Source organism: Halichoeres trimaculatus, unplaced genomic scaffold (genome assembly GCF_033239565.1).
Source record: "Halichoeres trimaculatus isolate MK-OKI-2021-1 unplaced genomic scaffold, fHalTri1.1 fHalTri1_scaffold_7, whole genome shotgun sequence".
Taxonomy (NCBI): Eukaryota; Metazoa; Chordata; class Actinopteri; order Labriformes; family Labridae; genus Halichoeres; species Halichoeres trimaculatus.
The window spans coordinates 36,314,696-36,342,091 of NW_027437185.1; the positions used below are offsets into that span (position 1 = coordinate 36,314,696).

Here is a 27,396-nt window from a genome sequence, read left to right on the forward strand (position 1 = left end):
TTGCAGAAATCCATCCCCTAATGGTGCAAAAGGAACAGTTAAAAAGTCTCCCTTTTGATCACGCCTGAGAAAAAAGAATTCCCGGCGGGGATTAAAACTATTTCAGTTGCACATTTGCTCCGAGCATGTGTGCTTAAAGCAGAGGAATGACCCCTCCCCAAATGAGGCGTGACAATCAAAGTCACAGAAGAAGAGAAATGTATCTCTGATGTGAAAATAAACTGGATGATGCAAAACTCCACCGAGCGTGCACAGCTCTGGCCACATTCATTTATTATTCTAACCCGAGGTCTCACATTGACTTTGCATGAGGCAGACAGGAGGCTGCGGACAGTCGACCGCACAGACTTCTCTTTTAATACACATGCACAGCATTCCCTTTATAAACAAGAAGGAGCGGCAAACCGAGAGTAAAGATAGAGCGTGTGAATAATTTTGTTTTAACCTGTTTAGAGTCAGAGCAGGGTGGAGTGACCACACCGGGACAATTCAGCGCTCCACAGGCGACAACATGACGCGGCGTGGACGACTCGAAAGCTGTATCAGTTATGGAAGAATCCCTAAACGTGCTCAAAAACTCACCAAAATTGGCACACACCTTACAATCACCAAAAATTCCAATATGACAAACTTGACCCCCCCTAACGTCCCATAATATGCTCTCTAGCGCCACCTAGGCACACTAAAATGGCTCTGACGGCCAGTAGGAATGTCATAGAGAGATCAAACCAACATCAAAATGTTCGCCTCATTGAGACGCAAAAATCATATATCCACACCTCTGACCTATCTCCAACAAGAAGCCAGCAATTTGCCTTTCAAAATAAAATTTCGCCACATTTTTACCCTTTCTGCAAAAATGATCTCCTCCACCATAAGTGGTATCGGCTTGAAAATTGAAATTCACTGAGATGACAGAGTGAACTCTGCTTTACAGAAGTTATGCAGGATTTTGTTGTCCCAGAAATGATTTTTCAATGACCAGCCCTTGAAGTTGATGAACCCCAAAGACGCTCCCTCCATTAGAATGAATGGGAGAACAGAACTCAGCTCCAGGCAAGCTGCCGCATTTGGGCTTCTAGACAAAAAAGTAAAAGTCATACAGCTTTAAAAATGACATGGAGTCATATTCTGGATACTAAGATCTAGAATATGAAATATGTACTAGCTCATCATAATTTTTAACACTATCGGGTAACAGATTATCGTACAAACCTGCAACTAACACCAAATTGTAGCAGACAGTCTACTGAAAGGGAGTATAACATTAAAGTAAGACTAAAGTGTTGGTGACAATCACATTATGCTTGGTGTAGGTCTTGCAATTTGTCTTTAAATAACTTGAAACAAGACAATTTTCTGGACTGGTCAGGTGATTGGCTCATATCAAGCCTAGACTGCAAAAAATGAAATCTTATCAAGTGTTTTTGTCTTATTTTCAGTAGAAAATTCCTTTTTAGACTCAATATGAGCCAAATTCACATGACCAATCCAGAAAAATGTCTTGTTTAAAGTTATTTAAGGACAAAAATGAGGTCTGAATTGCTCGTAACCAGTAAAAAAAATCTGCCAATGGAACAAGAGAAAAGTTACTTGTATTAAGACATTGTTCTAGTCTCAAGGAAATTTTCAAGCAATTTTCTCTTGTTCCATTGGCAGTTTTTTTTTACTGGTTACAAGCAATTCAAACCTCATTTTTGTACTCCGATAACTTGAAACAAGGCATTTTTCTGGATTGATAAGTTGAAAGTGGCTCATATCGAGTATAATAAGAAAAATTTTGCTTAAAAAAAGACAAAAACACTTGATAAGATTTCAGTTTTTTTGCAGTGCATTTGGATATAACCCTTTTCTTTCTGTTCCCATTTGGAACTTTCATTTTGTATCTGTCTTTTTTCTTATTACCAGATTAAAAACTCAACTGTCTTTTTAAAGTGTATGAAATATGTTCCATATGTTTTTGGACAGGTGCTGGGACGCTGTTGGCCTGTTAGTTTAAAGTAAGACAGGTGCATGAAGAGGACAGTACAGCAGAAATGACCAACAAAGATCCTCTTAATCGCAGATGTCGCTGTGGCCACCCCTTCACCAGTCAGTATCCGGGTTTGGGCCCCCCAGTCTGAGAAGTTTGGACACACACCTGCACCTGAATGGGTCTTCAACAAACATTTTCAAACAAACGTTTTTTTTTTTTTACCTTAAGTAACATCATTCCAAAGATCATTTTATATCCTATTCATCGACTTTCACCGAAGCCAAAAAACACCAAGAATTTACAGCTGCAGTGAAATCCAACCCGGGTCGAAGGCTTGGTCCAACATCAACTCTTTATTTGAAGGAAAGCGGTCACCAAGGTCACCAAAAACTGGCAAAGGACAAGTAGTCATCATAACATCGCATCCAGAAACTGACTGTGAAGGATTTGTAGCTTGTGTCCAAAATAAAGTTAATTCTTGTTTTGATTTTAGCGATGGTCGTTTGAGTCGATAAAAACTACACACTCAACATCACGACCCCACTCCTGACCTCTGGGCTCCGACTCTGTGCCGGTTTGCGCTCTCTGCTCAAGAAAAGAAGTCAAACACACTGAAATGTGACACGGTTTCTTTAGCAGCCACAGTGTTACAACTTTAGACTCAAAGCTGGAGGAGAAAAAAAAAACAGAGAGCAGAAGTGACTTTAAACTCATCTGAAGTGGTTGGATGAGCTGGAGAGCAGCCGCCACCGCTCAACACTCCTCCAAACAAAGACGCATTGTGCCACAAAATAAATGAAACACGACAAACACTAACAAACAGTCCTGTGTAATAAAAGCTGGATTGAAACCACTGGATTCATCACAGAGCGCTCTGAGTCAGCAGGATGCAAGTCACAAAGTAACCCAGTGATCTTATTTGACATTAACACAATCACAAAACTCTAAATGGAGCTATATTGTTTTGGCTGTGGGAGACGTTTTCAGTTCCCCTGCTCTCGAGAAGGGACTGTGGTCAGCGGCTGGGGCGTGCATGCTCTCTGCAGCTTTTGCTTGCACGCATCTATGCATGACTGGATGTTTGTTTAAATTTTATGGCGATTGTCTCATAAAACGGACAGGCGCTCTGAGACGACCCAGCGCTCGCCTGCAGGTTCACCCGGAGCGACCACCTACCTGGAGGCTGAGCGCGCGCTCACCTCCGCGATGACCGTTCCAACAGCCGTGTCCGGGCAAATTACAGAGTGAATTACAGCCTCCAAACTGGACCGTTCCCACCCTTTTCCCAAGCACATGTGCGCTCGCAGACACCGTCAGAGAATCACAATGAGAGCATGAATTACAGCTCACAGGGAGGCCGTTTGTTCTGCATCGTTCGTCTTCCAGTTGTTGTAAAACGTCTCTTCTGAGGATCATGAAACTTCATCACTTAGGTATGATTCAAACACGTAATGATTTTAATGTAATCAAAGAGCTCTAAATGCTTCGCTGAGGGGGTATCCGTATCACAGTCTGACCTCTTTCTGGAAACAGAACTCATCAATATTTCAGCTTTTATTCATACTTCCAGACACAAATACACAAACACAAAACCAGCCCCCGTATCGGATTGTTCAGCCGTACGTGACCTTCTCATCCTGGAAACATTTACAGCAGGTCGTCTCCTCTCTGCAGCCTCTGGCTCAAGATGAAGACGGTTCATCACCAAAAGGAAACAATATGGACTGAAGGTCGTTGCTAATAAGACTGATCACAACCAGACCCACAGAGCGTCCAGCAGTGGGTCTGGTCTGTGATAGCTGGTTGCAGCAGAGTTTCTGCTTCTCATTGTTTTTTACAGCCGTCTGCAGGAGGTGTTGAGATAAGCTGGAGTTTAACTACAGCAGCTGTAAAAAAGCAGTTTTTCCAACACATTTTATGATTTGTGCAGCATCTAATCCTCACAGTTAGCTGAATGCTAAGTGTTTCATAAAGGGTCAGTCATGGTTTCCAGCTAATCTGAAGAAAACCTGATCCAAACATTCAGGTTGGTGCAGGTTTATGCCACACTTATGAACCAATCAGTCATTCCCTTCCTTTTTTATGATCCGTTTTGTCTGTTTTTGTGATTTTGTTTGAAAAGGACTGGTGGAAAGGCCAGAAAGGGAACGTCAATCAAGGGCTAACCTCATGGGGTACACAACCTAGGCTATACCACCAGACTAAACTGCCAATTACTTTTATAGTCAGTCACATTATCTGAGTGCTACTCACCAGTACATAGGGATGGGTACCGTTTGAAACAATACGTTACCGATGCCCGGTACCTGACAATCAGTACCAGTACTCAACGGTACCAATTTGTGGTACTTTTTGGTGTTTATATGGTAAAAAAATATCAAATTGTTTAAATATAATACAATGTTTTTTGTTTTTTTTTTTTAATTTAACATATTCATTCTTCAATATATAAACTTGCAATGCTGTGTTCATGTCCAGCATGGAAACAAATAAAAAACTGAACTCAAAGTTCCCTCCTGCTGTTAGCATTGTTGCTAACATTCGTTGGTGGGTAAAAACCATGTATCAGGGTTTGACTATTGCATAAAACACTGAAATCAAAGGCTTTTGTCACTTCTGGCCCCAGAAAACAAATAAATTTAAAGATATTCTTAAAAAGTTATATTTATAACATAGATGAGCCAAAAAAAAAGTCAATTTGTAGCTCTAGTCAGAGGCTTATAGTAAGAGATGTCAGCTAAAGAAGATATTTTCCCTTCCAAAAAGAGGATGTTTACTAAAGGTCCGAGCAGGAACAGCAGCAGAGATCAACACACAGCTCTTTATCTGGACTCCAGATTAAGCTCCAACAGCAGATTGAGCTCCCACCTGTTTAGGATGTGACCAGCAGCCTTAACCCTGCCTCTTCCTTCCCATGATTCCTAGCAATGTTACTTCTTTGAGAGACCTCCTAAAAATGTTCCCCTCCACCCCACCTCTTCCTTCATTCCCACAGCTCCCAATAACACAGCCTGACATGTCCAGAGCCCTCCCCAAACACTCTTTCTTTCCTCAGCCTCACGTCTCCACACAGCTCCTCCGTACGGCCTGTCAGGCCTGAGGAGAGGGGAGGAAAGCCGGCTGACAGGGGCATCCATACACACTCCTAAATCTGCCAAGGCGAGACGCTGGCACAGACCAAAAAATAACAAAAGGCTCTCGATCGGCGGCCGGGGCAGCGCAACACTTTATCTGCAAAGGCAAAACAAAGGAAGGCCTGTTGAACACTTCCACTGTGTTTACTCTCAGGGAGGGAACAATGCCTTTAAGAGGCGGGGGCAAGGACTGATGTGGCACTCGGGGGCCTCTGGTATAAAAAACGGCACTTCATTTTGATTCACAGCCAGTTAGAGAAAACAGTCGTAGCTGTCGGGTGGAGAGGGGCCGGAGGGTTCACATGATGGGAGCGAGGATGGAGGATGAGAAGCAGAGATAGCTGAGGTGGCAACAGGAACTTTTTCCTACTTCTTCTTTCTCTTTGTCTGTTTCCCATGATGCTTTAGTTTTCTTTCTTTAACAGTGGACATAGAAGGCAGAAAAACGCTCACAACTTCAGCTAAGAACCAGTAATATAAAGGAAAGAAGTAAAAGTTCTTAGTTACAGTAGGTTTTGGGACTCAGCGCGATGGAAGCAACCTCGTCCACTGGGGGCAGTAGAGATACCACACCACCACCTCCTGCTAGTTTAGCTTCAGAAGAATACAGACGCCTGTCGCCATATATAAAAAACATTTTCACTTTCATCTGGATTAAAAGTTCATCCTACAGGATGAAGAGCCTCCTGTGTTTGCAGAAAACAACCAGATGTTGGCGTAAACTCACCGTCAAACATAAGGAACAAGTATTTCTATTTTTTCAATCTACTTTTGATACTTAAGTACTATAAATTTAAGCTACTTTAAGACTTTTACTCAAGTAATTTCTTAAGTTGGTGACTTTAACTTTTAGGGGAGAAGATTTCAAGTGAGATATCTTCACTTTTACTCAAGTTTGGCTTTCAACTACTCTATACACCAGCGCTAAGGACAAGGAGTAGAAGAAAAAAATTGATGTGTCGTAAATATCATGATTTTTTTCTTTAATTATTTTAAATCCTGATTTGTTTTTGTCCAAAATCTATTTTTTTTCTCAAATTTAAATATTTGTTTATAAACTGGGTTGAAAAAAGTTGAGATAGCAGATCCCCTAAATAAATCTTAAAAACTGACTCATATGATGTGCATTTGTGGGGAAAATAAAGCTCCTGATATAGTCTGTAAACATTATCCTCAGCATCATTCAACTGTTTCACTTGATGTGATGTTAAAAATTGAAATTTTTAAATTTAAATTATGGATGCACTGATATTAATATTGCTTTTATGGCTGATAACCAAAATTAATTTCAGTATTGCTTAAAAAAAAAAGAGAAAAAAACAACGAGAGAAAGAACGGCACATGAGAAAAGACGATCATGGAGAAGATCAAAGGATGGAGTGCCCAAGATGACTGCAATCAAAAAAAGTACTTTTGTCAGTTTTTTATCAAAAACTGGAAGAGAGTCCACTCTTCTTAGGTAGTTTTTGTGTTTACAGAATCAGAGAAAACAATAATATTTGGGTCTCGAAAGATCAAGAAGTTCTGAATATGGCCAGCAGCTTATGAACACATCGACCAACAGCGATATGTTAAACAAATGACCAACATCGGTCGAAACCAACATTGACACTGTTATATCGTGCATCCTTACTTTAAGTCAAATCAGCACTAGGAATGTCTGATCTGATTTTTTCATGACATGTTTTGTCGGTACCGATCCGATACCTTTCTCTGATTTTGTTGTAAATGATGAATCATATTTGTTGTATCAAAGTGAGCCATGCTGGTACCTCCTCGAGGAACACTCACTTTACAAATGTTTAAAGACCCACACAGCGGACATGTTTGTACCATGGATTAATTTACAGCAGCCGTAAAGCGAGATGGTGCCGAAAACATGTGAAAACTTGATCAGTCCCGATCACGTAACGAAATCAAATCTATCTGATCCTCCAAAAAAAAAGCCATATCGGACGCTGATACTAATCAGTGTATCAGATCAGGTCATCTTTACCAAGACTGGGCACATTTGGTAGATAAATTTAGTTTTAAGGAAAATCTGTTCCACATTTCATCTGACTAACGCCTCCATCATTTGTGAGAAAATGTCTTTCAGAACAACCTGTCAGCTCATCATCCCTAACAGCTCAGACCAAGACTGGACCGTTCAAAAGTCAGAAATCCAAAAAAATGAACGTCCTAGTGTTAAAAAGATGGTTGCCAGTGTTGTCAGACGAACTCTTTCTGTTTAAATCATGATTAAATGCATTTACATTTCTCTCACAGCTGAAATCTCTCAGCGCTCTCCCCTCCTGCAGGTGTTTTGTCTTCTGCAGACGATTGGAAACACCTGCCGTCACGTTACCGATTAATTTGTGGCCAAGAGAGGAAGTAATACTTGAAAGTTTCAGCTCTTGCAGAGAGGTCTGTCACAGGTGATTCAGAGTGGATTTACTGCGTGTGATTTATGGAGCAGGGGGAGGATGTGCTTCTCTTCACCTCTCGCAGAGGACACTGAGGATGTGATGGATCCAAAATTAGAGTGAAATCAAAAACATCCTCCTGCAGACTATGCGAGGAATCTGAGTTCACCAACAATGGTTGAGTCTGCTGCCAAGAGATTTTTTATTTTGGCGTCTCCGTCAGCGTGAGCCACTGAAGAGGAAGAAACAGAAAGTTTTTCAGCAGTGAAGTCATGAAGCTGAAGCTGGATGACCAGATATGATCGACTCAACTTCTGCACATGGCACATCGTTCGTGGCCCAGATGGGAGACGAAAACGCACAGAAAGTCCTGAAACGACAGATCCAATCAACAATCACCGACGATGGAACTTTCTACCAAGCAGCGAGGGCCAGGAAAAATCCCAGAATTCCCTCTGTCTTCCTCTCTTTCCACTGCAGACACAGCAGGGTCCTGGGTTGTTTAAGATCATGACCGTTGATAAAGCATGTCAGGCTGAATTCTCTTTGTTTGACTGTTTCCAAAACATCACACATGGTGTTCGGCATGTGGTGAAAAATGCCAGCTTTCCCTCATGCATCCAATCAATGGGGAAAATGGGAAATGCAGAATGTGAAGGGGTCGTAACCTCGGGGTGGAAATAATTCCCCAGTTGCTACCGGGTATCTGGTGTATAAACACAGCACTGGAAAAACATTAGTCTACGTCTGGAGGTTTATACTATTGTACCACGCTGTCCGCTGAGAACCTACTGCTACAAATAATGACCTTTTCAGTCCCCCATTAAAAGAAATCACCACAAAGAGACTGCCCGTTTCATTTCAGCTTAAAAAAAAAAAACCTCGCCCTTATTTCCAAATGTGGAAGGTCATTCTGAATTCTTCCAAGTTATTAGATCTCACGCTTCTCAAAATGAACGACTACTCAGCCAGGTGGTGTGGTAAAGTCATCTCTCCAAGGGGTGAGAAAGTTCAAACCTAGCATGAAACCAATCTAAAGTTTAAGGTCTGGGAACGGAGCAGCCAGGCTCTATATTCTCTCATTAGCTCGACGGTAGACTGTGCAGGAAAGCAGATTGCCATCTCCGCTGCAGGCAAAGTGAGAGGACATTTGATATTCCCATTTGGCCCAGCCACCCCTTTAAGTTAACTTAGCTAACACGATTTGGCCAAGTAATCCTTGATTTCAATAATATGCCAGATTGTCTCCAAATAATCAGAGAGCTGCATCGGGTTTCAGGTTCAATATCTGCAGCGGTTGAAAAAGCATCAATCACGACTGTTGGAGGCAGACAACACTGCAAAAAATGAAATCTTATTAAGTGTTTTTGTCTTATTCCAAGTAAAAGTTGTCTTATTTTCACCATATGTGTATGTAACTCCACCATAAATGGTCAGATTGCTTTGAAAAACAGTACAAGACAAGGTCACCATCATTTCTGACAGATGATAAAGTATGATCCAGATCCTGGCAACATGAAATATGTACTGGGTCATCATCATTTTTAACACTGTCAGGAAACAAATTATCGTACAAACCTCCAACTAACACCAAAGTGTAGCAGACAGTCTGCTGAAAGGAAGTATAACATTAAAGTCGAAACAAAGTGTTGGTGACAATCACAGTATGCTTGGTGGAGGTCTGCTTGATATGAGCCACATTCAACTTATCAGTCCAGAAAAAACGTCTTGTTTCAAGTTATTTAAAGACCAAAATGAGGTCTGAATTTCTTGTTACAAATAGGTATAAAAATCTGCCATTTAAAAAAAGAGAAAAGTCGCTTATTTAAGACATTATTCTAGTTTCAAGCTTATTTTTCAGCAAATTTTTTTTAGTTCCTTTGGTAGATTTTTGGTACTTGTTCCGAGCAATTAAGACCTCATTTTTGTCTTTAAATAACTTAAAACTAGACAATTCTAGACTACTCAGTTGAATATGGCTCATATTAAGTCTAAAAAGCAGTATCTGGTAAAAATAATAATAATAAAAAAACATTTGACAATATTTCAGTTCTCTGCATTGAACTACAAAACTAAAATCTTATCAAGTGTTTTTGTCTTATTTTAAGTAAAAATTGTCTTATTATACTTGATTTGACCCAGATTCACCCAACCAGTATAAAAAAATGTCATGTTTCAAGTTATTTTCAGACAAAAATGAGGTCTGAATTGCTTGCAACAAATAGGTAAAAAAAATCTGCCAATGAAACAAGAGAAAAGTTACTCATATTAAGACATTATTCTAGTTTCAAGCTTATTTTTAAGTTTCAGACCTCATTTTTTGTCTTTAAATAACTTGAAACAAGACATTTTCTGGACTGGTCAGGTGAATGTGGCTTACATCAGGTGAATTAAGACAATTTGTTTTACTTGTTTTACTTGATTTGAGCCACATCCACCTGACCAGTCCAAAAATGTGTTGTTTTAAGTTGTACAAAGACAAAAATGAGGTCTGAATTGTTTGTAACGGCTAAAGAAAAATCTGCCAAAGGAACAAGAAGATTAGCAGTTTTTTTTACTCGTTTCAATCAATTTAGACCTCATTTTTGTCTTTAAATAACTTGAAATAAGACATTTTTCTGGACTGCTCAGGTGTATATGGCTCTTATTGAGTCTAAAAAGACATTATCTACTGAAAACAAGACAAAAACACTTGATAAGATTTCAGTTTTTGCAGTGTAGGGACACAGCCCTTGTCATCCTATGGTGAAGCTACAACATTTCACCCATTTCAGTCAGAAAGACAAAAAATTTAAGAATAATAACAATAATAACAAGTAACTTAGAATCCAACCAACAACCAAACTTCCTGTACAGAGACCAAGTTTAGATGTTGTGTATATTTGGTCTTACTTATCCCATATAGCGAGGAGAAAGAGGTCAATCTGAGCCACGTTAACACCTGACCAGTCCATAAAATGTGTTGTTTCAAGTTATTTAAAGGCAAAAATGAGGTCTAAAATGCTGTAGGAAGTAAAACAAAATCTGCCAACAGAAAATTTGCTAGAATAATGTCTTAAAACACAAAACGTTTCTCTTGTTCCAGTTTTTTATTTAGCTTGTTACAAGTGATTCAGACCTCATTTTGTCTTTAAATAACTTGAAACAAGACATTTTCTGGACTGATAAGTTGAATGTGGTTCAGATTAAGTCTAAAAAGACCTTTTCTAATGAAAATAAGACAAAAACACTTGATAAGATGCTAGTTCTTTGCATTGAACTACAAAATTGAAATCTCATCAAGTGTTTTTGTCTTATTTGAGCAAAAGTTGTCTTGTTATACTTGATATGAGCCACATTCACCTGACCAATCCAAAAAATGTCTTGTTTCAAGTTATTTAAAGACACAAATGAGGTCTGAATTGCTTGTATCAAATGAAAAAAGAAAAGTTTGCTCAAAAAGTAGCTTGAAACTAGACTGATGACTAAATAAAAGTAACTTTCTTTTGTTCCTGATTAATTTCAAGCTTGTTATGACCTCATTTTGTCTATAAATAACTTGAAACAAGACATTTTTTCTGAACTGGTCAGCTGAATGTGGCTCAGATTAAGTCTAAAAAGACATTTTCTACTGAAAATAAGATTTAAAAAAACTTAAATAGTTTCAGTTTTTTTCAGTGTAGGGACACAGCCGCTGTCCTCTTATGGTGATGCCACAACATTTCAACCATTCCAGTCAAAAAACAGTGTATTTAAATACAAACACAGTAATGTGAACAACTAAAAGCCAACTTGTACCACAGATAACCAAAGTTCCTGTACAAAGACCAAGTTTAGATGTTGTACTTGTTTGATCTTATCCTAAATAGCAAGGAGGAATAAATGAACACCAGACAAAAGTTTGGGTCATAGGAGGATAAAACAACCTATATTCACCTGACTAGTGCAGAAATGTGTTTGTTAGTTAGTTATTATAAAGGTTATTTAAAGAAAAAAATGAGGTCTAAGTTGATTGAAACAAGTAAACAAAAATTTGCAAATAGAAAATTTGCTTGAAACTAGAATAATGTCTTAATACAAGAAACTTTTCTCTTGTTCCAGTTTTTTATTTAGCTTGTTTCAAGCAATTCAGACTTCATTTTGTCTTTAAATAACTTGAAACAAGACATTTTCTGGACTGGTCAGGTGAATGTGGCTCAGATTAATTCTAAAGAGACATTTTCTAATGAAAATAAGACAAAAAACACTTGATAAGATGCTAGTTCTTTGCATTGAACTACAAAACTGAAATCTCTTCAAGTGTTTTTGTCTTATTTGATCAAAAAAATGTCTTGTTTCAAGTTATTTAAAGACAAAAATGAGGTCTGAATTGCTTGTATCAAATAAGAAAAGTTTGCTCAAAAATTAGCTTGACACTAGAATAATGTCTAAATAAAAGTAACTTTCTTTTGTTCCTGATTAATGTCAAGCTTGTTATGACCTCATTTTGTCTATAAATAACTTGAAACAAGTCGTTTTTTTCTGAACTGATCAGCTGAATGTGGCTCAGATTAAGTCTAATAAGACATTTTCCACAGAAAATAAGGTAAAAACACTTCATAAAAGTTCAGTTTTCTGCTGTGAAAGTAGCGCTAACTTTCTTCCTTCACACTCATGGAGCTGCAACAACACGGCGACCAACATTTGTTTTCCATTTGACGAGTGGCTCAACCTCAGTCACCCAAAACTGGGTTTAGAGTTCCCACATCACACTTAAGACCCTGTCTTTCTCTGGAGAAGGCCTGGAAAAGGTGCATCCCATCATGCAAGCTTAAGTTTCCCTCTCCCTGACCTCGCCATCTTTTCACAGAGTCTTAAGAGGTCACCCAATTTTAATGGTCACTTACTGCCTGTGGAGCCGTCCCTGTGGTATAACGGTACCCCGAGACCACCCCCGACGCCCAAACAGCCCCAGGCTCAGGGCTCAGAGTAATACTGGCTCTGATGATGCATACCTGCACTGGAAGACCTTATGAGTTACTTTCTTTTTCATTTCTCGCTCAGAGACAGGCCGTGAACCTGAAACAGCAGCTCTGAATGATTTATGTCTACAGTGGGGAAATTAAAAAGTGGTCTTTTTTTGATTTGTGCTCTTCATATCCGCTGATAAGAACATTTCAGTTCCTGAGAGCAAGAGAGCAGCTTGTTCAGCAGACATGCAGCACTTATTCCCCTCTCTTCAGACGGCTCATATTAGAGGAAGCTCAGTCAGGACGGATTGCTACAGCTCGTAGGATTCTGGGAAGGCGGGACAATGAAGTCGCCAGAAAACAAAAGCCTTGGACAAATAAAGTGTCATGACTTACGTCCAAGAAATTATGAGTTAATAAAATGCAGAGTGATTCCAGTTTGAGATATTTGATAAATATGTGGACAAATGTGAAGGTGGCTCTGCTCTGTGAGTCCCTGTTCAAAGCCTGATCTAATTACGCTGATTCCCTCCAAATGTCCCGAACAAACGCCAGGGCTTTAGTTCAAACACACACACACAGCACGACACAAGGTGGCGTTCCCGCTACCTGCAGAGGAGGGAAAAGTTAGCAGTGGACTCACCTCAGCACGCTGAGTTCTGGGCTGGTTGGCGTCCGTCTCGATGGCGTACACATCCACCAGGTAGAGGTCGGCGCCCTGCTCGCGGTCCAGCTCTGCAGCCGTCTGTATCACTCCAGTGTGGCGGCCGATTGTGAAAAGACGTCCCACTGCTTTCCCGCCGCTCCTCACCGCCACGATGAAATACTCCACTTTGGACGCCGAGCCACGTGGACTTGAAGCATCCAGAGAGATGACGTTGGTGCCCGGCGGCTGCCCCTCCTTCAGGATCGTGATGTACTTCGGCTGCGAGAACACGGGCCCGTCCAGGCCCTGGAGGATGATGGTCAGCTCGGTTCTGGACGTCTTACGATCGGTGCCGTGATCCGTGGCCGAGACGGTGAGCGTGTACATCAGACGGGACGGCACCAGCTGGGAGGCGAGGCGGATGTCGCCGCTGTACCTGTCCATGATGAAGGTGTTGGAGTCGCCTTCCACGAGCTCGTACTCCACTTCCCCGTTGGCGCCCTCGTCGGGGTCGAACGCCAGCACTGTCGTCAGGATGGAGCCGATGACGATGTTGGGTTCAGCAACTAAAGCATTCTGGGATACAAAAGTGGGGACGTTATCGTTCACATCTGTGACCCAGACGGTGACGTTCTTCAGGGCGAAGCGGCGGGACTCGACGGGCACGGCCTGGTCCGTGGCTTTGATGGTGAGCTCGAACAGGTTGGAGAACTCCCTGTCGATCAGCTTGTTGGTGAAGATGAGCCCGGAGCTGGGGTCGATGGTGAAGTGGTTCCCGCGCGGGATCTGCTGAACGATGGAGTACTCCAGCTCGCCGTTTATATCCGCGTCGGTGTCGTGCGCTGTTATCGTCATGACGGAGGCTGAGATGGGCAGGTTTTCAGGGATGGATTTGAAAATGTCGCCAGGGGCAAACACGGGAGGGTTGTCGTTGAAATCCCTCACGTGGATGACCACAGGAATGGAGGAGGAGCGCGGCGGCCTGCCGTTGTCCTTGGCGGTGATGTTGAGTTTATAAAACGACTGTGTTTCGAAGTCCAGCTTCTTCACCAGGAAGATGCTGCCGGTGTTGGGGCTGATGCTGAACGTGCCGTGGTTGTTTGTGGCAGTGATGCTGTACATGATGTCAGCGTTTTGACCTGAGTCGGCGTCTGTGGCGGTGACGGACGCCACAAGCTCGCCTATCCTCATGTTCTCCAGCACGTCCACTGACAGCGAGGATTTAGGGAAGGAGGGGGAGTTGTCGTTCTCATCCAGGATGCTGATGCTGAGCATACAGGAGGAGGATAAGGGCACGGCGCCGGAGTCAACAGCGATGATTTTTAGCGAATACGAGGATGTAGATTCATAATCCAGCTTCCCCACTAACGTCACCTGCCCAGACGCGCTGTCGATCGTGAACTGTCCTTCCTCGTTGCCCTCGGAGATGTGATAATGCACCAGTCCGTTTTTATTCTCGTCTACATCAGACGCCGAGGCCCTGAGGAGCTGCGTCATGTTCTGAGCGGACTCAGAGATGGAGGCCTGGTAAATGTCTTTGGTGAATTTGGGCGGGTTGTCGTTGATGTCTTGAATGTAAACCTGCACTTTCGCCTGGTCCCTGAGGGGCTTTGGGAGACCCTGGTCCGACGAGACGACGACAAAGCTGAACACAGCGGCGCCACGTTGTCTCATGAGTGACTCTCGGTCGAACTGCAGCGTGCTGGTCAAGTCCCCCGTGATGGCGTTGAGCTCAAAGTTGGACTGCGGGGTCTCAAACGTGTACCTGACCTCGCTGTTGGGGCCGAAGTCTTTGTCCTCAGCGAAAACGCGGCCCACCAGCGAGCCTCGCTGCTGCTCCTCCTCGAAGTGAAAGACGTAGTTGGTGCTGTTGAAGAGGGGGCGGTTATCGTTCACATCATCCAGGATCACGCTGACGTTCACCGTGGCGCTGAGCGGCTCCACGGCTCGGTCTTTCGCCACGACCACTAAGTTATACCTGTCCTGGATCTCCCTGTCCAGCTCCACTTTGATGTACAGCTGACCATCCGGGAAAATCCCAAACACGTCACCCGTGTTCCCCCCCACGATGTCGTACATAATCTCCCCGTTTAGTCCAGAATCTCTGTCCGTGGCCGCCACCGTGAAAAAGCGGCTGTTGACCGGCTCCGACTCCAAAATGATGACCTCATACGAAAGCTGGTCGAACACCGGCGAGTTGTCGTTGACGTCGTAAACGCTGACGATGAGGACGAGGCTGGAGGTGTGTTTGGGGACCCCCATGTCCGACGCGATGACCTCCACCTCGTAGGAGCTGGTGGTGACCTCGAGCGGCCCCGTCAGCGTGATGAGGCCGTGCTTCTCGTGGATGTGGAACAGGCCTTTGGGGTTCTGTTTGAGGCTGTAGACCACCACGCCGTTCGTCCCCTCGTCTGGATCCGAGGCTTTGGCCTGGAAGATGACGTGACCCGTGCTCCAGTTTTCCACGGCGCTCACGTGCTCCACGGCGTGAATGAAATGAGGGGCGTTGTCGTTCAGGTCCTTCACTGTGATGTTAACAAAAGCCTCTCCTGTGATCTCTCCTGCTCTGGCTACCACTTTGAGCTGATAAAAACCCTGCTCCTCCCGGTCTATCTGACTGGACGCTGTGATCTGACCTGCACTGTTCACCGTGAAAAGCCCTCTGTGGTCGCCTGAGGTGATCAGATAGGAAATGTTTGTGTTTAAATCTACAGTTGTGGCTGAAACTGTCCCTATCACCGTCCCTACACCCACATTCTCAAACATGACGAAGCTGTACACTCTCTGGCTGAAGACTGGAGGGTTATCCTGCGTGTCTATGACCGTCACTGTCACTATGGCCTGGATGTGTGAGCGCAAACCGCCACCATCTGCTGCTGTCACCTGCAGCTGGTACGCTGTTTTCTCCTCTCTGTCCAGGGGCACCAGAGTGCTAATTTTACCCGTGTTGCCATTAATGCGAAATTTTGAGGAGTCTCCGGCTGTGATGATGTATTTGACCGTGCCGTTCCTGCCTAAATCTGGATCCGTGGCTGAGACCGTGGTTACGTAAGAACCTGAAGGCTCATTCTCTTTAACGTTAGCGAAATACTGCACAGGGTAGAAAACCGGCCTGTTGTCATTGATATCCCTCAGGGTGATGTTGACTCTTCCTACAGAGTGCAGAGGCGGGCTGCCGCCGTCTGCAGCCTGGATGTGGAGCAAGTAGGAGGCCTGATCCTCTCTGTCTAGCTCCACGGCTGTGCTTAATCGCCCTGACACGCCATCCAGGCGAAACAGCTCCTGGACTGAGCCTGGAGTCTCCGCTTCAAATGAGAAGCGGATCGTCCCGTTGGCCCCGAGGTCGTCGTCTGAGGCAGACAGCAGCACCAGCTCGGTGCCGGCGGGAGCGTGCTCCACCAGGGAAACATGAAAGGTGCTCTGTGTGAAGGTGGGCACCTGATCGTTCACGTCTGTGATGTTGACGATGAGTTTAGTGTAGGAAATCTTGGGCTGCAGCCCCTGATCTTTAGCGCTAATGTTGAGCACAATTTCAGACGCTACCTCCCTGTCCAGCAGAGCAGCGCTTGTTACCAGACCGCTGTTTTCACTGATGGAGAACCAGCCCAAAGCGTTTCCAGACACCAGCGAGTAGCGCAGGTTGGCGTTCTGCCCGGAGTCACCATCTGTTGCTGAAACCCCTTTAATGTAGCTGCCTTTCGGGATGTCCTCACTGATATCTACTCTGTACAGCGCTTCCTGGAATATTGGCGGGTGATCGTTGATATCATTCACAAAAATAACCAAACTGGCGTAAGAGGACCTGGCGATGGGCTTACCGTTATCTGACACGGACACGGTCAGGTTGTAGGAGGAGATCCTCTCTCTGTCTAACACACTCGCAACTTTAATGAGGCTCAGATTGGGCACAGGAGACGTGTGCACCTCAAAGTGTCTCTGCTCGTTGCCTCCCAGGATGGACACGGATATGTTCCCGTTGGCTGATGGGGAGTCTGAGTCTGACACAGTGAGCAGGGCCACGACTGTGCCAATCTGTGCGTTCTCATCCACAGAGGCAAACTTGGACGTGGTGGGGAAGTATCTAAACTTCACCACCGGGTCGTTATCATTCACATCTAAGAGTTTGATTGTAGCTTCTGTCCTCCCTGACAGAGCCGGCACCCCGTTATCTACAGCATGAATGGTCAGGGAGTACTCCTTCTTGCTCTCATAGTCTAACCCCTCTTTAATGATGATGGTGCCAGCTTTAGGGTCTATCTGGAAAGGTGATCCTTCATCTAAGTAGTACCTGATTTCAGCGTTAGCGCCCTCATCCTGATCTGAGGCTGTGATCTGTAAAATGTTAGAACCTACAGCCGCATCCTCAAACACGCTGCTCTGATACTGCTCCTGATCAAACATGGGAGGGTTGTCATTTATGTCTTGGATTGTGACGTTTACTTGCAGGTAGCCAAACTTTTTGGGGTCTCCTTTGTCCTCCACTTCAATGAGGAGCTGGTAGAAAGGAGTCACCTCCCTGTCCAAGCCTCCAGTGGAGACCAGGTGCAGGAATGCCCCCTCTCCACTCGGGTTGACTGTAATATCCAAGCGGAATTTCCTCTGCTCGTTGCCTTTCACGATCCTGTACGTGGTGTGATCCACTCCGTTACTCCCAATGTCTGAGTCTGTGGCCGTGTCCAGGATCACCTGCCTGCCGCTGCTCGCGTCCTCCTTGAACGACACCACGATGGACGCGTCAGGAAACACCGGGGAGTTGTCGTTAATATCCAAAACTACAATCCTGACCTCCGTGGGGTACGTGGGTTGGCTGGACAGCACCACCACGTTGATGACATCACTTTGCAAAACTTCTCTGTCAATCACAGAGGAGGTGTAAATCACCCCTGTGGTGCTGTTTATGGCAAAAAGTTTGTGGTTCTCGCTGAAGCGGTACGTGAAGCTGGGTTTGGTCTCTATCGTGCCCACATAGGTGCCGATCGGCTGCTCCTCCAGCACCTGGAACTCTTGACGGACTTGGCTGGATGCTGAGTACTGCGACAGAGTCCATAAGAGCAGTAAAACCAAATGAAACCGGCCTAAGCCCCTACCTGTGAGCGCCATGGTCAGAAAGCCAGTCCACCTTTCTCAGACAGAGTCCATGCCTATGATGCATCCACTTTACCGAGGCTGGACGAGTCACTAAAGCATTGTATTCCAGAAACAGGCGCAGAGATCCACACTCGTAAAGTGCTCCAAAGTACTCCAGAAGTGCTCTTTTATCCTGCGCAGCGCTCCGTCTCAGCGCACCAAAACCTCCAGGACGCAGAGACAGATCCACACTCTCATTCCCGCTCCTCAGCGCGCATTTTAAGAACAATCCACAGACTGATCAAAGTGTGCAAAAGTTCCCCGCTCCGTGGGCGTGTGGTGAAGGCAAACAGCAAAAAGTTTATCCAAAGTTTGAGCGCAGCGCAGAGCGTGAGCAGGGAGCTGAGCCGACGCACCGTCCCGTGGAATAACGGTGCAGCAGCTTCAGTCATATTGTGCTCACAAGTCCCAGTAACTTAGGACAAAGCTGGAGTTCCACAAACTCCCTCCCATCGCTGATCCCATTGGATAAGGCTGCGGCTCCTGCCCGCCCTCCCACCGCCTCTCCTCCCTCCATTGTGCAGCGCAGCTCTGTGTCCCCGCCCGTGGAGGAGGATGCCAATCAGAGGCGACAGGTACCGGTGCCCAGAGCGCTCCTGATGACCTCGATAACAGATTAATGTGAGACAAAGCGGTGTTAATGAGTTCAGGATGGGACCGTTTGTGATCAAACAGAGGAGAGACACGAAGTATGTGACAGAAACACTTCACACAGTGTCAGAGCATGCTCAGAGTGAAGGAATATAACAGAGAACATCCAGAAACAGCTAAAATATAACACGAAAATCTGAGTTTGTATCATAATTCGGTCAAATTAAGTCTAATTTGAGTGTTTTGATAAGTTAACACGTGAGTGGAAAAATATAAAATAAATATATTTTATTCTATTTGATCCTAAATAGAATAATTTTGCTTATTTTGTTTTGATTTTTACTTTTTTTAAACTAGGAAAACTGTTTCTAAGTGATGGGGGAATATTTGCATATCATTGGAGGTGCAGGGAGCTCACCAAAAGTGGTGAAGTGGCTCCCTCTAGCGGCCAAAGGATGCTACACCAGATTTGAATGAACTTCAGAAAAGTTACTTTGAAGAGTTGGACGTTATCAAAGTGTTGATATTTCTGAAAAATACTGTATAATGATTCATTTTCCCTCATGTGACGCAAAATTAGCTAGAAATGATTCAAACTCCTGCATACGATGGTTCACCAGTCTGATCAGAATTCAGCAATGATGGATCAGCATGTGGACGTCAGAGGAAGAGGAACATGCAATCTTAATGTTTTCCTTGTAAATTGTGTGAAGAAGGAAAGAAAAGTGTTGATATCTGACCCTTTGTTTGTAGCTCTGACGTTACACTTGACTTCATAAAAAAATTAAAATAAAAAAAAAAACAGGGTTTTTCATCTTACACTAATTAGTGCTGCACGATTTGGGGAAAATGTGCGATTTGCAATTAGGTGGACAATATTGCGATTGCGATTGTGCTTGCGATTTGATAAAAAAAAGTTGTGTCATGATGAGTCTACAGACTTGCTTGGTTATCAAGGAGACAAATCTGAATTGCATGTGCTGACATTGCGATTGCGATAATCGTGCAGCCCTAACACTAATAGAAAATTAACTTAGGTGAGAGAATAACAACATTAAAAACACATAATGCACATAAATTATACTATAAGTTCAATAAATCAATCTAAATAGGAAAGTTAATGCATTGAAAGTTGTTCTGTATTTTCTTAATCAACACCAGGAAGGACTCTGTTCATTCAGGACTACATTTTAAACTGATGGACAAATCCTTGTTATTGGAAATGCATTTCGATAAACTGGATTGAGGATAAACTACCAATCATTGCTTTGTGGTATAAAGTGTAATTTAGGGATTGAAAGGATTTATGAGAGATAGCTCATCGACAGAATCTCCTCAGCTCAGTTACTGACCCAAAGCAGACACGGTGACATAAAAAAAGCTTAGCCTAGATCAATAAGGATCCTGAGCTTTATCATTGGACTACCTGTAGAATATGAAAACTCAGCTTAACTCAAACTTTATTTTAAAAAAAAAACACATTTAAAACAGCTGAAGTTAACCAAAGTGCTGTGCAGATTAAAGCAGCACAAATAAAAAGAAACAACACTAAGATAGATGAAAAAATAAAACCAGAGCAGATAAAACATGAAATAAAACAGAATGAAATGAATTTAAATTTAATTGAAATTATGACAGATGTTCAGTCAACACCGATTAAAGCCAGGGTGAAAAGGTGAGTCTTGAGAGAAGATTCAAAAACCATAATTGACCCTACAGAGTGGATATACAGAGTGGGGTGCAGCTGACACAAAGGCTCTGACACCTTTAGTTTTGTATCTTATGCAGCCCCTGAAGGGACATAGGGAGAAAAAAAATAAAAATATATATGATTCTCATGTGTACAAGAAATCTCAGTGCAATGCAAAACTGAAATCTTATCAAGTGTTTTTGTCTTATTTTGAGTAAAAAACTGACATGAGCTACATTTACCTGACAAGTCCAGGAAAATGTCTTATTTCAAGTATTTAAAGAAAAAAGGTCTGAATTGCTGTAACAAGTAAAAAAAAAAATCTGCCCATAGAACAAGAAAAAAATTGCTCCAAAGTTAATAAAAGAAAACTTTTCTCTTGTTCCATTGGCAGTTTTTTTTTACTTGTTACAACCAAGAAAAAGTTGGATTTCCCTTGTTTTGAATGTATGACGTGATACAGTGGCAGTATTTTATTTTACATATTTATTTTCTTCTATCCTAATGTGAAACTCAATCATCCACTACTGATGCACCTTCCTTTTTGTTGTTGTTGCAGTTTGTTTTTTGTTTATCTTGTTGTTTGTGTTCATTCATTCATTCATTCATTCATTTTCTTCTGCTTATCCGGGGTCGAGTCGCGGGGGCAGCAGTCTAAGCAGGGAAGCCCAGACTTCCCTCTCCCTAGTTACTTCGTCCAGCTCTTCTTGGGAGATCCCAAGATGTTCCCAGGCCGGACGAGAGATGTAGTCTCTCCAGCGTGTCCTGGGTCTGCCCCGGGGTCTCCTCCCAGTTGTTGTTTGTGTATCTGTTCTAAACGTGCAATGTGATACAACAGCATGATGATTGGTTCATGTCCCTTTGTTTGTTTGTGAAAACCTTAAAATCAATAAAACTGTTTAAAAAAAAAAAAGTTGTTCTGTTAAACTTTGCTCAGAGTTTTTTGTGCAGTGCAGTAAAGAGCCACTATAAGCTGAGCTGATGCTCTAAAGAGAAAGGCTGTTTGATATTTTACAGCCTGATTCTAGAAGCTCAATCATTTTAGATCATTTAGCAAACTGTTTTTAATAGCAACACGTTGGAATAAAGTTTTAATCCATAAAGAAGTTAAATATGAAGAGCGAGGATGAACTTTGCCAAAAAGCAGCGTCCAGACTATTATGTGTCAGAGTATGACTTTGGGATTCATTAAAAGGTAGAGTCTGCAGGATTTTTCTAAAAATAAAATGTCAGCTTTTACTGGCATAATCCTGCTCAATTGTCTCCTCTGGGCCTCCATACATATGTGTCAGTGTCTGTGTCTGCCTCAACCTCCTGCTCTGCCTGGATGTTGATGATACGGTTGTTTCTGGATGTTTCTGAGCGGAGAGTTAGCGTGGTTACATCAGCCAATCACAGTGCACCCAGTGCTCAAGGGACTTTACGAGTTGATTAGCGAGTGGAAGAAGCTAATCAGAGCAGCTACGATAGCGGACGTAGCACAGAGGAAGAAAAACAATCAAAGTGAAAGGAAACGCCAAACAGATCAAACTTTTTCCTAAACGAGGGTGAAACTTTACTCCACTTTCACTTGGAGAGAAGCACAGGATGAAGAGCGACATAAGTTAGCTTTCTGCTGACCAGGTATGTGTCCAATACCTGTGATTATCTTGTGCTAACATGCTAAGTCAGGTGCACGGCTCTCAAATCTCTCCCATGTAGAAACATGATGCTATTTACAAACAAGTGACCAAATTCCTGCAGACTCTTCCTTTACACTCTGCCAAAAGTTTGAAACAGTTCGTTGTACTTTTATTTTTCTAATATTATTTTATCATTCTCAGATCATTGCTCCATGAGGACTGAACAGTTGTTGAAAAGTCTCTGTAGGAAACAAGAGTTTTATATCTACTCTGACAACAAAATGAAAGGTATAAAACAAAACTACTGAGACATTTTCAGGCGTTTGTTTTGACAGGACAATGGGTGAAGTTTGACAAAAAACTTTGAAATCAGTTAAAAAAAAAAGTGAACTCCTGTGCTGCACATCCTCTGTCCTGAAAAATCACGTTACAGAGCGTAATTACAACCCTGCTGCTTCTGACGGACAGAAATGTTTATCCAGGTTTGCTATTTGACAGTTTGTGGCTTCCATAATCAGACCTGCTGGCTGCTGCTGCTGCTGCTGCTGCTGCTGCTGCTGCTGCTGCTGCTGCTGCTGCCTGCTGCTGGCTGCCTGGTTGTTAAAGAGGACATGAGTTGACTAATGTTCTGTAATTGAATTAAGGAGCGGGCTGGACCTGTGGTAGCCGCTCAGCCTGACACAGATTCAATGTTTTGGTAGCAGACAGAGCATCAAAGCAGATTACTTCCCCACAGGAGACGTTTAGCTAACGCGATTACGGCGGCTAAGCCAGGAGCTTTCAGGATGCTTTTGATATAAACACAGAGTTGTTGTCATGTTTGACTTAATTCCTTCATGCTGACTGATGGTCTCACATGCTGTCAATTTTCTGCGCTCTGACTGGGACGTGGAGGAGATGTGAGGGTCTGCACGGAGATGGAAAACACGTGGAGGAGCAGCAGAAAAGTTCAGGTTTGGATTTACGGGTCTGTCTCTGTTTCCGCTGCTGCTTGAATGAAACGACTCCTCGTCTTTCTTCATGTGTTAACAGTCAGGTCTGTTTGAGATCAAAACTTTCAGTATTCAGACTTTAAAGACGATACATGTGCAGGAACCAATGAGACTTTGACAAAAAGCCATCAGACACTTCTGTGTCATCCTTGAGACAAGCAATAAAGCTTAAAGAGGGGGTATTGTTTTTTTTGTTTTTTTTTTCAGTCTTTGTTTTGTCTTTCTGGTGACTTTACGTGATTAACAGCCAAACAAAGAAAGGAAAAGAAAAGAAAAAAATAAAATAATTTCAAGTCTCGAGAAGATCTCAAGAAATATTTTTAGAGCCGAGGGTTTTGATCAGTTCACAGACAGATTCAGGGATTTCTACAACACATGAACACGTAGAGGTTTTAAAATCTGCACATGCTCAGTTTAAACATCCAGTGTTGTTACTTTATATCCATGTTTAAAATGTGGGGAAGCAGAATACCCCCTCTTTAATGAAAAATGTTTAGTTTGTCGTCACAGGGACAGTCAGTTTATAAAGCAGTGTTTCTCAAAGTGGGGTCCCAGGACCCCCAGGGGTCTGTGAACCAAAGCTAGGGGGTCCACAGAATTATTTAAAAATGATTGCAAAAGTGGGCTACATCATTAAAAAAAGCACAGTAACAAACTGTGATCTCTTGTACAAATAAAAACAGTTTTTTTCACCCCAAAACTCTCACCCAATTTATTTTTCTGCAATAGGACCAATACTCATGATTGTGACATATCTATCTTTATTTATTTATTCAAATTTTGGAAAATTATTTTTACTTATTTATTCATTTGCTTATTTATTGCAAATTAACATCATTTTAACACTTTTTGTGATTTTTTTCAAAATTTCAATGTGTTTGTAATTTTTTGTAAAATTTAGCAACTTCTTGAAATTTCTGCAATTTCTGATAGTTCTATTTTTCTTTGACAAATTTGTCAAAAAAAAAAGTAAAAAACACTAAGACATCACAAGTAAATTTTTAAAATCTGAACAACTTCTCTTTTTGATAATCACTAAATTTTAATACACTTTATAGTGCTTTATTGAGAAGATAAAGTGGATTTTGTGGCTCTGGCATGATTTTTGTAAAATTTAAGCAACTTTTTGAAATTTTTGCAATTTCTAAAATTTCTATTTTTTTAAATTTATTTATTTATTTATTTATTTATTTATTTATTTATTTATTTATTTATTTATTTATTTATCTATTTTGGCAAATGTATCTATTTTTGCAAATTTATTAAAAATCAAAAAAACTAAAAAAAATCACAAGTAAAATTTTATAATTGAACAACTTCTCTTTTAGATAATTAATAGATTTTAATACACTTTATAAAGTTGTTTTTTTATTGTGAAGATAAAGTTGATTTTGAGGCTCTGGCATGATTTTTGTAAATTTAAGCAACTTTTTGAAATTTTTGCAATTTCCTTTTTTTTATCATTTATTTATGACTTATGTAATTATTTTTATTGATTAATTATCATTTATTTATTTTGGCATATTTATTAAAAATAAAAAAAAACTTAGAAATCACAAGTCAAATTGTATCATTTGAACAACTTCTCTTTCAGATAATCACTAGATTTTTATACACTTTATAGAGTTTCTTTCTTCTTTTTTTATTGTGAAGATAAAGTAGATTTTGTGGCTCCTGAGTGATTGTAATCCAGCTGAGCTGAGGAAAAAATGGCTCCTATGAAAGTAAAGGTTGCTGACCCCTCAGTTAAAATAACAGTTCAACACAAGAAATGACATGAAACTTCTGGAAAACTACAAAAAGAGGGAAGAGGGGAGAAACAAGTCACGACACACAAGAAAGAATTTCATAATAAAACAGGAAATCAAAGCAGATGCACAATAAAATTGAAGACAAGCGGATTATTATAAATCTAAAAATGGGTGGAAATGATCACCATGAATAAGGTAACCAGAGTTTTTTTTACACAAACAGAGGAGGACCAACAGGCAAACTGGTGAAGATCTTTAAGCAGAAGAACCAGAAACTAAAAGGTGAAACTAAAACTTACTCACATTTCCAGAAAGAATCCAAAAACAGAGAGGAGAAGGAGGACCACATCCAGGAGGAAACACACAGATAACTACACATGAGGTGACAAGAAACAGGTGTGACACAGGACACAGGTGAGACTGATCAGCAATCAGAGGTGAAAGCGGAACATAAGGACAGGAAGTGAAGCTAAAGCCGACACACAGAGAGCAAGAACTACAGAGTAAAACAGGAAACACAAACTGTACTAAGAAACACAGAGGATGAAAGAAAGGCTGAACACCAGAGGTGGAGTGCTGAAATATTCCACCTCAAATATCAACTTTTCTTCCTGTGGATGAAAAACTTTCTCCGCTGTAACTCAAAGTGTTTTCAGCTCATGAAATTGTTGGATTATGACGTAAAACTAGAAACCAACTTTCAGCCGAGCGTCCGGGTGAAACAGCAGGATCCACTTCTCCGAATCAATCCTCATTGATGAGTCAGGGTAGTTACTTTGAAGCTGTGCAGAGAGCTCCGGGGCAAGAACAAGTTTATGAGGATGTTAAATAAAAGTGAAATGAAATTATCTTTGGCTCTGTCGATAACCAGAAGTGGTTCAGGCAGACAGATGTTGGAGAGGATTGGAAAATTTCCCACCATACGATGAGTTCAGAGCATCAAAGGCTGGAGCACAGCGCCTTCCCTCGTAAAGTCTATCAACATGTTTTAAAGTCGATGCCGGGTCGTAAAGATCAAATGCAGGAGTCGGTGAGGAGAGGAAGAGCTGCAGGACGTTAAAGTCATGCTGAGTTTTGTTTTTGGAGGAGTGCAGAAAGATGAAGCTGGATGATGCAAAAGTGATGATGAGGCTTGGACATGAGCTTTAAAACTGAGCTACAAGTTTACCGTCTGCAGCTGCATCCAACCCTGCTTCCTTCCTGAAACTGAGTCTGTAAAACCTCTGAGAAACAACTCTGACAGCAGATCTGAAGCATGTCCGTATTTGTTGTTCTGGCTCCTCTGCAGCTTTTTTCCTTCACTTTTCCTTCACAATCACATCACAATCTGCAGTGTTACATGCTGCGTAACCATCAGGAAACTCTGCTTCTGACCAAGGAACATGTTCTCCATTAGGGGGCGATATGGGGGAAACATGGCAGGATGGTTTTGTGGCAGGATCAGGATCTGGGTTTGATCGTTAAGACAATTGTGACCTGCAATCAACATTTTTTTCTGCTACATGTACTCTCACATTTTCACATCCTGATAAAAACGTTAATTTATAGATATTAGCTAGAATGTACGGAGCTTTGGTTTTACACAAGCAGCCTATGTACAGTCCACACTAAAAAGAAAAAGATGTCTTAACGAGTGTTTTTGTCTTATTTTCAGTAAAGAAATTGTCTTTTTGGACTTAATATGAGCTAGTCCAGAAAAAAATGGTCTTATGAACCAAAATGAGGTGTGAATTGCTTTTAACAAGTCAAAAAAATCTTGTATTAATGTTTGATACAAGACCAAGATATTTTTTTAGTCCATTAATACATCCCAAGATAAAAACTGGAGACCGGAAATTGAAATGGACCTTGAGCCTGACTTTAGACACCCCTGATTTACATCATTTAATTTAAAAGGGCTGAACTGATTAAATTACTTGCTCTGATGTTGAATGTGTAAAGCCTAATGTCTATGGCTGCCTTTTGCAGCAGCTCTCTCTTCTTTGTCAGTTTCTTGTAATTTTTTCATCTCTTTTTCACAATCTTTGTATTTAGAGTGGGTCATTACTTTGTATGGCTCATTTCTCAGTCATGGACACCAAACTTTTTGTGTCTTCAGTGATATTTTTACTACTTTTTCTCCTGTGTTTGTCTGGAGATCCTGCATGTAACCATGGCTGCATTGTTTACATGTGAAATCAACTGTTAGCAGCCTGTAGCATGTCAATGCTAACTGGTGCAAGGCCGGATGTTTCCCACAAGGTGAGGAGAAGGAGGTGAGGACGACGTGCTGGTTCTCAGGTGTGAGCTAAGAAGTGACCACATGGACCTGTCCTTCCATCCATCTTTATTGGGAACGTAAGATCTATCTCCAATAAGATGGACGAGCTAGCTGTGCTAACCCAGCAACAGAGGGAATACCAGAAGGCAGAGTAGCATCATGCTATTCACAGACATGGCTAACAGAGATAACACCAGACACCAACTCCACATGTGAAGAGCTTCACCTGCTGTGAGCAGACAGGATCCAGGAGACAGAGACTGAACAGACTGATG

At 41.9% G+C, this 27,396-nt stretch overlaps 1 protein-coding gene across 2 annotated transcripts in view; it reads right to left on the reverse strand.

Moving 5' to 3' along the window:
- The window catches only part of fat4 (FAT atypical cadherin 4), a 173,949-nt gene extending 155,593 nt beyond the window's left edge, over positions 1-18,356 (reverse strand). For both annotated transcript variants that reach the window (XM_074673772.1, XM_074673771.1), the window contains exon 1: positions 13,086-18,356. In XM_074673772.1, the coding sequence (XP_074529873.1) occupies positions 13,086-18,188 (5,103 nt within the window). In that variant the 5' untranslated portion in view covers positions 18,189-18,356. The remainder of the gene's footprint in view (positions 1-13,085) is intronic.
- Positions 18,357-27,396: the final 9,040 nt, after the last annotated feature.